This window comes from Austrofundulus limnaeus, unplaced genomic scaffold (genome assembly GCF_001266775.1).
Source record: "Austrofundulus limnaeus strain Quisiro unplaced genomic scaffold, Austrofundulus_limnaeus-1.0 Scaffold204, whole genome shotgun sequence".
Taxonomy (NCBI): Eukaryota; Metazoa; Chordata; class Actinopteri; order Cyprinodontiformes; family Rivulidae; genus Austrofundulus; species Austrofundulus limnaeus.
The window spans coordinates 150,324-164,082 of NW_013952606.1; the positions used below are offsets into that span (position 1 = coordinate 150,324).

At 37.9% G+C, this 13,759-nt stretch overlaps 1 protein-coding gene across 1 annotated transcript in view; it reads right to left on the bottom strand.

Annotated features, from left to right (window-relative positions):
• The window catches only part of tbc1d22a (TBC1 domain family, member 22a), a gene marked incomplete in the record, with an annotated part of 186,046 nt that overhangs the window by 40,377 nt on the left and 131,910 nt on the right, over positions 1-13,759 (bottom strand). Inside the window, 1 exon segment of the mRNA XM_014018835.1 lies at positions 3,224-3,319. Within this exon segment, the coding sequence (XP_013874289.1) occupies positions 3,224-3,319 (96 nt within the window).

A 13,759-nucleotide genomic window follows, 5' to 3' on the forward strand; every position in this document is an offset into this window, starting at 1 on the left:
TTAGTTATGATAGTTTAGTTATGATGTAAATACAATAAACATTAAACCAAGATTTAGATTAGAATAATTATCATTTTGATCTGTACATTGATAATGTCTGACTGGACCTCGTGCCACTTTATGTTCAAAAAATTGGGCCCTGAGGTCAAARAGGTTAAGAACCCCTGGTTTAAATGATTTATGTTAAGCCCTTTGTTATTGAGACAAATTTCATTATTCAATTTAGGAACTGATATATACATTGACTGAAAAACACGTTAGTTTTATAAATAAGTCATTGAGTACTGACTGTATTTACTAGACTTTGTCACTGAAAAGTCCTAATTAGTTTGCCTCTAATTACTTTGCAAAGGTAGCTTTTTATTTAAAACTAAGTGAAAAATCATCTGCATACAAAACCAATTTATGTTGAAACTAGATTAGATTCAATTCATGTTTCTCTTTAAATAATTTATGTTGCATAAAGTTTTTAAGTTGTGGAATGTAACACTGTGGTTTTATGTTACTGAGTTCAAACTGTATTTTATAGCTGCTGTGCGTGATCTTTATATAATAACAGAAACTCTACATGTGTCACGGCTACTGACAGTTAATGTTCTCTTTTGTTATCCGGCTCATTTTCATTAATTCTTCAGTTCTCCCTTATTTCAGAAAATCCACCACAAAGTCTAAATAATTCGTGCCTACCTCAAACATGAATGGTTTCTGTTTGAATTTACTGGGAGAAAAGACGACAGAGCCCAAACCTAATATAAAAGAACAAATGTCACATCTCAAACTCAGCCTCCAGTTTTTCAATCACTCATTGAATAACATTTAGTGAAATAAAACAGACAAATTMCAAATTTAATCCTGCTTGGATTAAATATTTGTCTCAGTTTTCCCTCCTGATTTAAATGAAGGGGGTGTAGTTTTAGATTTAGTGAGGAATTTCCTAATCAAGCAAGAAATAATTGATTTCTATTGTTGTTTAAAAAAATTAACTCCAGGGTGAAACACCAATTTGATTCGATTTTACTTTTGATTTATTTCAGTAAAATAAAATAATTAAAAAGTGCTGTTTTCAGATTTGTAATGACATGTTTTAAATACTTATTTTCTATTTTAATAGCAACTCTAATAGCAGGAGGTCAAGCTAGAGACAGTAATTTATTCATTACATTCTTTATTTGATCTAAATGGTTTATTGATGAAAGCGACTAAATCTGACACGTATTTAAAAACATACTTTTAAAYGCACCATCTCTGGGGATTATTAATGCACAGAAATTCTTCCCGACTTCAAATATCTTTTATTTGAAGCTCAGTTACCAACAGGGTTCTGCTTTCACTCATCTGACAAGCGTGTTTAGCAGTTCTTTTGTTTGTTGTGTCCATTTTGAAAGGCGTTTATTGGCTTCAAATCCCAGGAGAGAGGAAAATTGTGTTTGGCTTTAATGAATCATCTGCAGCACAGCTCTGGATGTAATCACGTCTGTGGAAAAACCAGCATCGGCACGTAACTGTTGCAAAAAAACAGCACGTGCCAAAACACTTGTTTGCCGAACATAAACGAACTTTTCCTTTTCATTCTGCTGCTGTGAAGTTTAATCTTTTCTCACTTTCATTGCCAACCTGATCCTCTCCTCCCTCTACGTTTCATCTTTTCAGTCTCGTTTTTATGAGAAGGGATTGTTTGCCCTTGGCGCACCACTTGGTAGTCTGTAAGACAAGCCAGCCAATAAGTAGAACTATAGGGAGCGGGGAGGAAAAAAGTCTTCCTAAATTTGTTTCTGCGTGTATATTTGCGTGCTTTTAAAGTAGAGAGTTAATAAAAACTCAGTAGATACTATAAATAAAAGAGATCAAAGCCTTAAATACAAACATATAGTGAGGGAGAGAAGCAAAGGGGAAACGGGGGGCAATCGTAGAGTCTGAGCGAGCTCAAAGGAGCYTTTACATTGAGGTAAATAGAAACTTCAGCTCCACATAAAGTTCCCACCTGTCCACTTTGTTGTGTGCAGTCAAGTGGGTCGTCTCATCTGCTTGAAGCGCAACTTATAATATCTTCTGGATCAGATCAAGTTTAAACCACACGAGAGCTCAGGAGGGTTGGATGTCTTCCTCTTTTACTCATTCATCTGTGCCGGATTTATCTTCCGGTTATATTACCGAGCAAGTCAACAGATGCAAGAGGGCTCCAAACACAAAGAAAACAGCTACGAGAAAAAGAAACAAAAATATAGAACGGAACGCTGAGGAGGAAAAGGAATGTGGAGGAAAGTTAAAGGTTAAAAAGTTAAAGCAAAAGTGGAAGAGCAGAGATTATGTTTGTGGGTGGTAATTTTAGATTATGTTGCTTCAGTTAAAGGCAGGCAAACAAAGTCACCTTCTGGCAGCTGGTTACTGTCATCTGCTAATGCTCACAACTTTATACTACGGTTGATGAGCAGGGAGGTGTTGCAGAGGGATGGAGACCATGGACAGCTACAGTTTCATATCTGAATTTATCACTTGGTGTAAAAACATGGATTACGTATTTCTTCACTTTTTTTATTATCCTTTTGGACAAAGATCTCAGGTTGTTCCTGGGATCTGCTGGAGCCACGGTTAGCTACTAATCAGACAACTTTATCAACACAAGCCTCGAGGCTACAGCAGACTCATTAGCAAAAAGAACAAGAACAGGTTGGATTTTGCCAAAAAGCAAAGTTTAAGATAAGATGGGTACACATACAGGAAGTTTTGGCTTCACTTAGGGACGCACTGATTTCAGCCAATATTGATAACAGATATTTACTGATATTACACAAACACACCTGTCTTTTTTTTCAATATCGTTATCTGTTTATCATGATAGTGATTTTACGATATTTCAATATCGCAATATCACTATCATGATAATACGATAAATATCGTATTATCATGACAGTGATATTACGATATTGAAATATCGTAATATCACTATCATGATATTACGATATTTCAATATCTTAATATCACTATCATGATAAACAGATACCGCTTGACCAACTATCTCCCCTCCCAACACAAATGTTGGACTGATACCGATATGCTAAAAACGATATGAGCTGATACCGATGTTAATGCAGACATATTGTGCATCCCTAGCTTCACTATATTTCTTTTGCATTTTTTGTGTCTTATTATGATCTTTTCTTTTTATTTACGTAAATTACGTTTATTTACGTATATATATACATTTTATTTTGTAGCTCATTACCTGAAAATCTCGCTCTTCTAGAATCTCTTTCCTCCACCTCACCAGGAAAGCCGCACACACGTAGAGATGAAAATGAGAAAAGCCCTCTGGTTCAGCCTGGTGAGAAAACAACAAACAAATTTAACATTTTAAAACTTTAAAACTAAATAATCACAGCTTCATTATAATATTTATTTAAAAGCTAACATGCTAAATCAATTGAAGATTTGAAAGGAGAAGAGGCTAAAGAAATTAAGAAAAAAAAACACTTGTACTTTCATTTTAAACTGTATTATAAATCATGAGCTACAATCCAATTTTTAATTAATTAACATTAAACTTATTACACAGCACCTAATCTCTGTTAGCTAGCAAGCCAACCGAAAAAAGAACATCATCAGGGAAATGCAAAAAACGTCATATATAATTGGCAAAAACATAACAAAACCTTCCAAAAATAATAATAAAGTTGCAGTATTTGCATCAATGGATGCCAAATTCAGCAGAGAACTTGTATTTATGAAGGCAACGCTCCAAAAAACAATTATCCTGCATGACTGTTATATCAGACTGAATCCCCACATGGCTGAGTTTTGTTGAAACTTTTAAAGCTGGGAGTAAAATGGTAAAAACAAGCAATAGTTCAAATTTTCTGAAGCAGGATTCTGTGAAAAGAATAATATCAAATATCTTACATGTAGCAGATATCTCTGTAATAATGGCAGTTTGGAAAAATGACTAATTGTGAAAGGATTACTAAGCCTGAGAGGCGCTGAGGTCAAAGTGGATCGCTGCTGTCTTAAAACAACTTTCAAAACTAGAAGCACTCGGAGAATGCAAACCTCCACCAAGACCAATTTCCCCCATCCTGTAAGAGTTAATGCACAAAAGCAGAGATGGAAACACATTTGCTGAATAAGTTCTGACGTGGTGAACATTTAAGCAGCAGTATACAGTTTATGGGATTTCCTCTCGGTGGAGTCCAATGTGAAAAAAAAAAGTCAGACTCGTCACCCGACGTTATTCATGGTCAAACTGGTGTGGGATTAAGCTCCTAAGTTTTCATCAGTCACATTTCACCATGTAAAACGTCTGTTTTATCCCCTTGTATGAGTTTGTAATGGTTTGACTCTCTTTATAAAGTGCTTCCTGGCTCCCCCGTCTCCAAACTTTGAGGCCCAGAAGCTCTCTGTTTACAAGCCTAGTAGAGAGAAACTGTTTTGATTGGTTGTTTCGGAAATGTGATATGTTTGAGGAAAAAGGAAAAATAGGTTTCATGGTGCAGTCACGCACTTCCTGGTCACAAAACATTCTGTAAATGTGCATATTATGGTAAAAATTATTCATCATTAAATCTGGTTTTAACATTACTTTTATAAAGTTTGAAGTCCGTGCTGTCCAATCCAGCTCACTGTTTTTTACAGAAGCCCTGTGAAAGCATCGCAGCTTTGCCAATCTCAGAGTGTTAAAAGAAAAAAAAATTCCTGTATCCACATCGCGATCCAGAACATCACCAAAATTTAAAGGTGTGTTCCTTGGCCCGGTACCCACATGTGGTAAAAATGTCATGACAATCTGTCCACAAGTTTTTGAGTAATAGACGGACAGACAGACAGACAGACATACGCGACTGAAAACATTACCTCGGCCTTGGCGGAGGTAATAAAAGAAAGTAAAAATGTATATACTGGGTATCTAGTACATGCCCAATAAACACACTATAATTTGGTATACCTGTGGTATATACACGACACCTACCTACCAGATATGTACCTGGTAAATATCCAGCTCTAATGCTTAGGCATTACTTCCAAATATGTGTATAAATGAAACGCTACAAAACTTGTTCTGGTTATAAATATTTTCTGACAGCGGCAATCCACTCTTGGTCCCACTCAGATTAACCAATAACTCATTAAATCCTGGACTAATTAGACGATTTCTCACACTGACGTGATTCCAAAAGCTACTTACGACAAAAATATTTACTCTTCCACAGAAACTTACATTAAAAGTTTGTAACTTTTGTCAAAAGATGAACAGAAAACCAACCAACAAACAAAAACAAAATAAGAGATTTTCTTCTATTTTGGGATGAAACCATTGTTACCATTACCTTACTAAAAAGGGAGGGTATACTAATACTACACAACTGTAGTGATGCTCCAAACTACTGAGGTAAATATGGCAGCAGTACAAAAGATACAGCAGTTAATTTGTATTTACAGCTACAGACGTAGACACAAAGCTTTTGGAAGGAAAGAAAAATGATGTATTTGGTGTAATGGCCGATAGGAGTGCTAGTCTGAGCTAAAACTCTGTCACTTTTCATTATCAGGACCATTTAGAGCCATTTTCAGCATCTCCGTGTAGCCCAAATAACAAGCTCTTCATCACATTTCAAGCACGCTCACACAATGTATTTAATGATAAATACATAAAAAGGAGGGGGAAAGTGAGAAAAATGGAACACGTTTTTTTTATTTCCCCGCAACCCAGAAATGTACATTTCCAGGGCGACGCAGACAAAGAAAGATACAAATCCCCTTTTTCTTTGCACCGCCTTTTATTTCAGGCCCTTGTTTCATTTTTTTCCCCTCGCTCTTTTTTTTTCCACGACTCTGAAATGAGCAAGGGGAATTAAAGCGGAAGAAAGACAAAAGGATGAGATGTTCCCTGTTCTATTCATTTCACTCCAGAGCCTCATCAGAAGCAGAATAATTACAGCCCTGTTGAATGCTAGTCACTTAAAAGTGAATGCCCATTTAACGGCAGGATAAATCTCAGTATGGGAGTGTGTCTGAAGGCAACCTGACACACTTGAAGGACTTTTAGTTACATGCATACATTTTCATTTCAGCTTCTAATAYGGTCATTAAAAATTCTGCTTTCTGATTGGCTGGACTGGTGGGATATCCAGACACCTACAGTCTGGTTATAAAACTGGTGTTAAACTGCAGGTGGAGGAGCTTCCAAGTTTCTTTTTTATTTTCTGTGCGTACAAGTGCATACATTGAAATGTAAGTTAATAAAAAACAAAGAGGAAGCACAGAGATGGGATAAGGTCACATGTGAGAGTGACTGAGTGAGATAGAGTGGAGGAAAACGAGGCTTTCTGTTTACGAGATGATGTCACCTTATCTCTTCTGGACAGACACTTTTAATAATAGTGTAGCAAGAGACGACGCTTCTTCTGTTCTTCAGATTGACAGCAATCTGTGAAATTTCTCTCTCCGTGTTTTATAACTTGTCGGGATTCTTTTTTTTTCCCACTACTGCCTTTCAAACCCTTTAATGTCGACGCTGGCTTGAGAACAACAAGAGACGCTGAGGCTCGGGAATTTAATTTAAGGATGGCTAAGAGCGAGATTAAAATTAGATCCTGCAAAATACATATATTTTCTTGGCCACATTACACAGGCAAATAAGCCGAGAAGTTAGACTATTTCATGAAATGATCACAGTTTAATTGCAGCAATGAACGTCGGAGTGTACTCTGCATGCTGATGTGTAAAAGTGGAGGATAAACTAGTTTTAGACATCGTTTCATGAATTATTCTTCAGCTGTGATCTCTGCTGTGCTTACTTTGATAGTACGTGCCAGCAGAAGCAAGAAAATAAAAAGCCCTGCTGCATTAAAACGTACTAAAATTTTACAACCTTTGCATTATTTAGCTAAAGAAAGCGACTCACTTATAGTCCGGTTAGATATCGAGGCGTCTGTTCGGCGCAGGAAGCCTAAGGTGACACCGTTTAGAATTTTTCGCTAATTTAGCAATTTTCAGCACAGCCTACTATTGCTTTACAAGGTTTAAATCTGACACTCCGTATGCTGGACTCAGCTGAAAGTGCAGATCTTTAAGGACAATGCTCGTTTCTGTCCTAGCTGAAAGAATTAACACTTTCTTCTGTGATAATTCAATTTCCCTCCAGGAAGGAAGGAACAAACACATTAATCTTAGACGCACAAATATAAGCAGGGACGTGTTGCACAAACAGTTTTTTTAATTAGATCGTTTCGTCTTTCACCCCGTCTTGCGAGCATCTCTTGTTATTTGAGCTTTTCCTCCTACTTCAAGCAAACCATTTTATTTAATTGGCCAACTATGAGTGTGTTTGTGTGTGTTAGAGAAGGGGATACAAACAACAGAGAGGGGTAGGGGGAACAGTGGAGCGTGACGTGATGCGGGGCTGTAAGCTGGCAGGTGATTGGCTTGTTGGTCTTAGCCTCGCAGCTTCAATCCAAACAATTGAATCAAGCAAACAGATCAGAGCAAACACAGGTGAGGGAGTGTATGAGTGATGTACAAAGAGAGCATTCATCAGTCCCCAAAATGTGCAGTTTGATGACATCTATTGAGAACTTTGTTTCTCCATCCACAATCCATCTAATCCTGCACTAACTTTTTGGTACTTTGTCGCTCTCCGACTGCAGCAACTAYATGTTAAACCACATAAAAAGCAGATTCTAGCTTTAACTGCATCTTTAGAAAACCTCACAGCATTAAAGTATCTTTAAATTACTGTAATGAGGCTGTGGAACGCAACAAATGAATTTATGCAACTCAACATGCTCTTGTTTGCAATTACTAGCAATAAAAATCAATAAATATTGACTAAACTGCTCGGTACTGATAAAGTACGCTGAAGAATTTACATGCACTGATTTTTGTGTTGTTTGGGGATTTAATCAGTGCTGAAATGATTGGTTCATTAACCGATATTGAATAACGTCAGCTTTAATCACTGCTCTGTTCGTTCCAATTCAATCCAATTAAACACACTCAAACRCAATCTAGTTATAATCCTATTCATTTCAATACTTCTGCATATTAGCTTTTATAAATTAGCCAACTGGAACAAAGTAGAATGTTTCCTTCATGTTGGGGGTGGTGGAGAGGAGTTTGAGTAACTGAGAGTCCTGTTCAGAAGTGATGACACGATGGAGCGAAGAGATTGACCCAAAGATTCTTGATTTTCAAAAAGAAAAAATAAGTAGGTCCTCTGGATGGGTTCTTCTTTAGTGAAACGTTTCATCTCTCCTCCAAGAGACTTCTTCAGTCTGATGAGTTTCAGGTGAACTCAGCCTTATAAGCCCTGCCTCCACATGGACAAACAGGTTAGTCACATGCAAAACAGGGCCGTCGCCTAACAATAAGCTTGATTAACTCTATTGTTCTTAGAGGGTCATGTGCCCCATCACCTGACTTATTGGTTTGGATGCTTCGGCTGTGGTTATTTGGTGTTTTATGTGTATGTAGTGAGTGCAAGCGGGGTTCAACGTCCCCTTGTTTTTGTCTCTCTTTCCCGGTTTGTGTTGGGTATCGATTCTGGGTTTTGTTTGCAGCTAAGCCGAAAGACAAACCTTTTAGTTGAAATGGTCCATCTATGTCTTAATTCTGGTTCTGGATTATTTTCTGTCGGGTTCCTTTTATATTGTGGCCAGGATCGGCCTTAGAGATGAGGTGAGGAGGTCCATCAACTGGAAGACCTTAAAGCAACTGGAAGACCTTAAAGTAGGGGTACCCCTCCTCTGCATTGAATCAAGTCAGCAGAAGGGGTTTGATTTACAATTAAGATGCCTCCTAGATGATGAGCACACCCMACTGCGAGGAGACCCCAGAACTCATTGGAAGAATGGCTAACAAATGTTGATGGATAAATGGATAAATGGGTGCAAAGGAGGAGACAAACTACCAGTGTAACGGGGTGGTAAGTTGTGCTTACTGAAAATTATTAACAAAAAAGGGTGCAAAAGACGGTCTGTTGCTAATTAAATATTTACAACACTGTGTTTTCGCTTTTTTATTTCACAAGCATAAAAAGGGAGTAAATTGAGCCAGGTGTAAAGAAAATCAGCTCAGCAAAAAGCTGTTTTTTCCCTTTGTGTCTCTGACATCTGCTTATAATGCTCCACTGGAAGAAAAAAAAACAATCTTGAGCTCTTAAGGGATAAAAAAAAAGGTAATCATTTTTGCAAGTACACAAAAAGGCTGATAGAAGTCACCAAAAAACAAAAATAAATTAGTTTCCGTCCTGCTTTAAATATTTAAAACTGCATCACACAGAAATGTATACACTTGTTTTCATATAACTGAAGTAAGTATTTTAGCCTCTCCCATCACGCTTCTTCAGCTCGAGACTCTCTCACCATTATGATTCAAGTTTGTCACGGGAGTCAAGGTGACTCTGCCAAACTTGGGTCTACCTCTCCTCCTCCATTGTTATGCCCGGTCCCTCCTCCCTCCCTCMCTCCCTGTGTCAGTATTGGCGGAGACGTGCRAGACGAGCTGACAAGCGCCGCTGATCAAAGAGCGCAGAACGTGGAGGAGTATGGGGCGTGAGGGAGCAGGACGGGGGTACAGTCGGAGGAGTTGATAAGGAGAAACTGGGGAGTAAGCAGATGGAGGGGTGGGTGCATGAAGGGGCCGAGGGTAAGCAGAGGAGAAGAGAGAATGTGGAATATTGCAATGTCACAGCATCTTTAAAGTGCAGCGTTGGCTGTCTGACTGGTCTGATCCCTCCAAAACAAACTGGCCTCATGTGGGACCGACACGATTCTCTGACGAACCGACTGTAGACAAGGTGAAAAGGTGATGGTGCTGTGGGGAGATGGAAGATGATAAACGAGCAGATTTATAGTGACGCAACAATCACATGGGGGGAATATGATAAGCCGCTGGCATCCCGACTGGTTGTTTGAAGCTCGGGTTTCGCCACTTTTTGTACATTTATTGTGTAATTCACAGTGTCAGGCTCAGACAGAGTGTAGGATGAATTTAAGCCCTAAACGGCAGGAGGTATTTAAAATGGTAAGTTTTGATGCAAGGTCTTACAAAGACATTAAAATATGATGAAAAGAGTCTAGTTATGRTGTAGGTTTTAAAAAAATAAGGTGAAAAAAGACTTCTTTCATCATTACCAAAACGTGAAGCTGGATGATAAGTTAAAAGTTTGTGTTTGTTATTAAAATGTGTTGAAAGTTGCAGAACCTCTGTATTAGATGAATAAATACAACTGATTACATTTCGGGGTCAACATGAATCAAGATGGCTGCCACAGCTGTTTGACTTAAAGGGATCCACAATTACTTGCAACAATAGACATTAATTGAAGAATATTTATTTTAACTGTAAAAATAAAGACTGTAAAATATAGTGCCAAAATCGTTAGCTTGGAAACCAACGCCATATATATTTATTATTAATGAATATGTGGCATTAGTTTATATACTGCTAATGTTATATCACCGTATATATGCATTAGCTTGGTGCTAGAGCTACAGTTGGGTGTGAAAGTTTGGGCAGCCTTGTTAATTTTCCTGATTTACCTTTATAAATCATTGATTGTTTGGATAAAAAAAGCAGTAAAATATATCAGGACAAACAGTGATATTTGAGAAGTGAAATGAAGTTGATATGATTTACAGAAAGTGTGCAATAATTGGTTAAACAAAATTAGGCAGGTGCATAAATTTGGGCACCATAAGAAAAACCTTACCTCAGTATTTAGTAGCTCCTCCTTCCTATAGCTTCTAATGAGAGTCTGGATTGTGGCTGAAGGTATTTTAGATCATTCTTCTTTACAAAACATCTCTAGTTCATTCAGGTTTGATGGTTTCTGAGMATGGACAGCTCTCTTTAAGTGACACCACAGATTTTCAATAATATTCAGGTCTGGGGACCGAGATGGCCATTCCAGAACGTTGTACTTGTTCCTCTGCATGAAGGCCTCAGTAGATTTTGAGCAGTGTTTAGGATGGTTGTCTTGTTGGAAGATGCAGCCCCGGCTTCAGCAGCTTCAGCTTTGTCACTGATTCCTGGACATTGGTCTCCAGAATCTGCTGATACTGGTTGGAATCCATGCGTCCCTCAACTTTAACTAGATTCCCAGTCCCTGTACTGGCCACACAGCCCCACAGCATGATGGAACCACCCCCACATGTTACTATAGGTAGCAGGTGTTTTTCTTGGAGTGCTGTGTTCTTTTACCTCCATGCATAACGGCCCTTGTTCTGCCCAAATAACTCCATTTTAGTTTCATCAGTCCACAGCACCTTATTCCAAAATGAAGCTGGCTTGTCCAAATGTGCTTTAGCATACCTCAAGCAGCTCTGTTTGTGATGTGGGCGGAGAAAAGGCTTCCTCTGCATCACTCTCCCATACAGCATCTCCTTGTGTAAAGTGTGCTGAATAGTTGAACGATGCACAGTGACTCCATCAGCAGCAAGATGATGTTGTAGGTCTTTGGCGCTGGTCTGTGGGTTGACTCTGACTGTTCTCAACATCCTTCACTTCTGTTTATTCCAGATTTTTCTTGGTCTGCCACTTCAATCCTTGACTTGAATTGTGCCTGTGGTTTTCCATTTTTTCACAATGTTTCTCACGGTGGAGACTGAAAGCTGAAATCTCAGATAGCTTTCTATATCCTTCCCCTAAACCATGACGGTGAACAATCTTTGTTTTCAGCTCATTTGAAAGTWGTTTTGAGACTCCCATGCTGCGACTCTTCAGAGAAGATGCAAAGTGGAGAAAAATCTACAACTGCCTTTCTTAAATATCCTTTCTCATAATTGGAGTCACCAGTGTATGGAGGTCAAGGGTCACTGAACTTACCAAACCAAATTTAAGTTCCAATAATTAGTTCTAAAGGTTTTGAAATCAATAAAACGGCAACGGTGCCCAAATTTATGCACCTGCCTAATTTTGTTTAAACAATTATTGCACACTTTCAGTAAATCATATCAACTTCATTTCACTTCTCAAATATCACTTCTCAAATATCACTGTTTGTCCCCTATAAGATATATTTTACTGATTTTTTTATCCAAACAATCAATGATTTATAAAGGTAAATCAGGAAATTTAACAAGGCTGCCCAAACTTTCGCACCCCACAGTTCGCACCGCATCTAAGTATGTCGCTGTATTAGCTTGGTGATAGCATGAAAGCTAACAGGTTAAACTGAGGTTCTCTAATCCAGAAGTTCTCAAAATGGGGTCCCAGGACCCCCAGGTTTCTGTCTGCGAGAGGTATCTTGGGGGTCCTCAAAAGATTTCACTAAATCGTTAATTTGGTTTTTATTTTTAAAAATGTACGCGGAACAACGAACTAATAAAACAAACATAATAAACTAAAAAATATATATATATATATTCCTATGACATTTAGGGATTGAAATGATGGTTGTAAATTATCTTTTAAAACAGCATAGAGTTTATGAGGGGGTCCCTGGAAGTTTTTCACCCTTGTAATGGGTCCTCAGACCTAAAACATTTGAAAACACCTGTTCTAATCCATGAAGCAGCTCTGTTCTTATAAAATCTACATTTTCAGTTGCAGCCCGAGTCATTTCTACATTCTTTTGTCTGTCAAGACACTCTGGTTTTATTTAGAAGAGCTGATCATCAGATATTATCCAAGATTAAACTTCAGGGTGAATAAAGCTCGCTTACAGCCTTACAACTTAGTCTACGTCTTCATTTACCCGGTATGCTTTGCGGCAAAAATAAAATGGCTTTTCTGTGTGACAATATAGTTGTTAAAATTTATAAAAACTAACAGCTGACAGTATTTTTAMAGTTAAAATAAATGTTTATCAAATAATGTCTAATGCTACAAGTAATCATGGATCCACTGTGATTCAGCACAACTTATAGATTTTTGTGCTAAAATTAGATCTTTGTTTAACCATTTTGATTCAACTCTTAATAAAATACCTCATGAACTACTGAGTAAACTTTAATTAAACTTTCAGGAAATAATAATTGGATCGTCCATTACACAGCTGAAACAATAACCATAAAAAAGCATTGGAATAATTGTCTAGAATGGATGAAACAGAATAAAGCTTGAACTCCTACACTGCAACATATTCAGTTCTCCCTGTTGGATTAGATACACATGTATTTTGAACAAAGGAGGACTGGAATAATCTGAAATGTGCCTGAATGTAATATATACAGCGACGACAGAATTAGAAACACACTGCAACCTTAATGAGACCTTCTAAAGTTCCCTTCAAACACATCGCTTCAAGAGAAAAAATAGAATACGTTCTGTCAGTGAGGGAGTAGTAGCACTGAGCAAAGAGAATTCGATGCGAGTGTGTGCATTATGTGTTTGTTTGGGAGTGCGACTGGGGTTTTGTCCACAGAGACCGGTCTCATTGCTTTCAGTAACCATGGGACCGGCCATTACTACAGACAGGAGAGAGGCAGCCAGGAAACCTTCGGAAGGCCACCTTCTTCTGATGTCTCCTCCCTGAAGTGGCAGGTTATTTTTACATTCAACAAAGGTCACTTAGAAAACCTTCAGAAACTGGACTCTGGGGGGGAAGAACTGAAATTCTTGATGGTAAACGTACAAACACTCAACAAGAAGGTCTGTGCTCAAAAGTTTCAGCAAAAGAAATGTTAAAATAATAACTTTAAAGAAAATCTAACACCTAAAGCCACCTCTGAAAGTGACCTGGGCAACAATCAGTTTAAAAAAGCGATGTAGTTCACAATCCTTATCTGTTTGACTATTGAAAGCAATTTTTTTCTTTCTTTTTTTT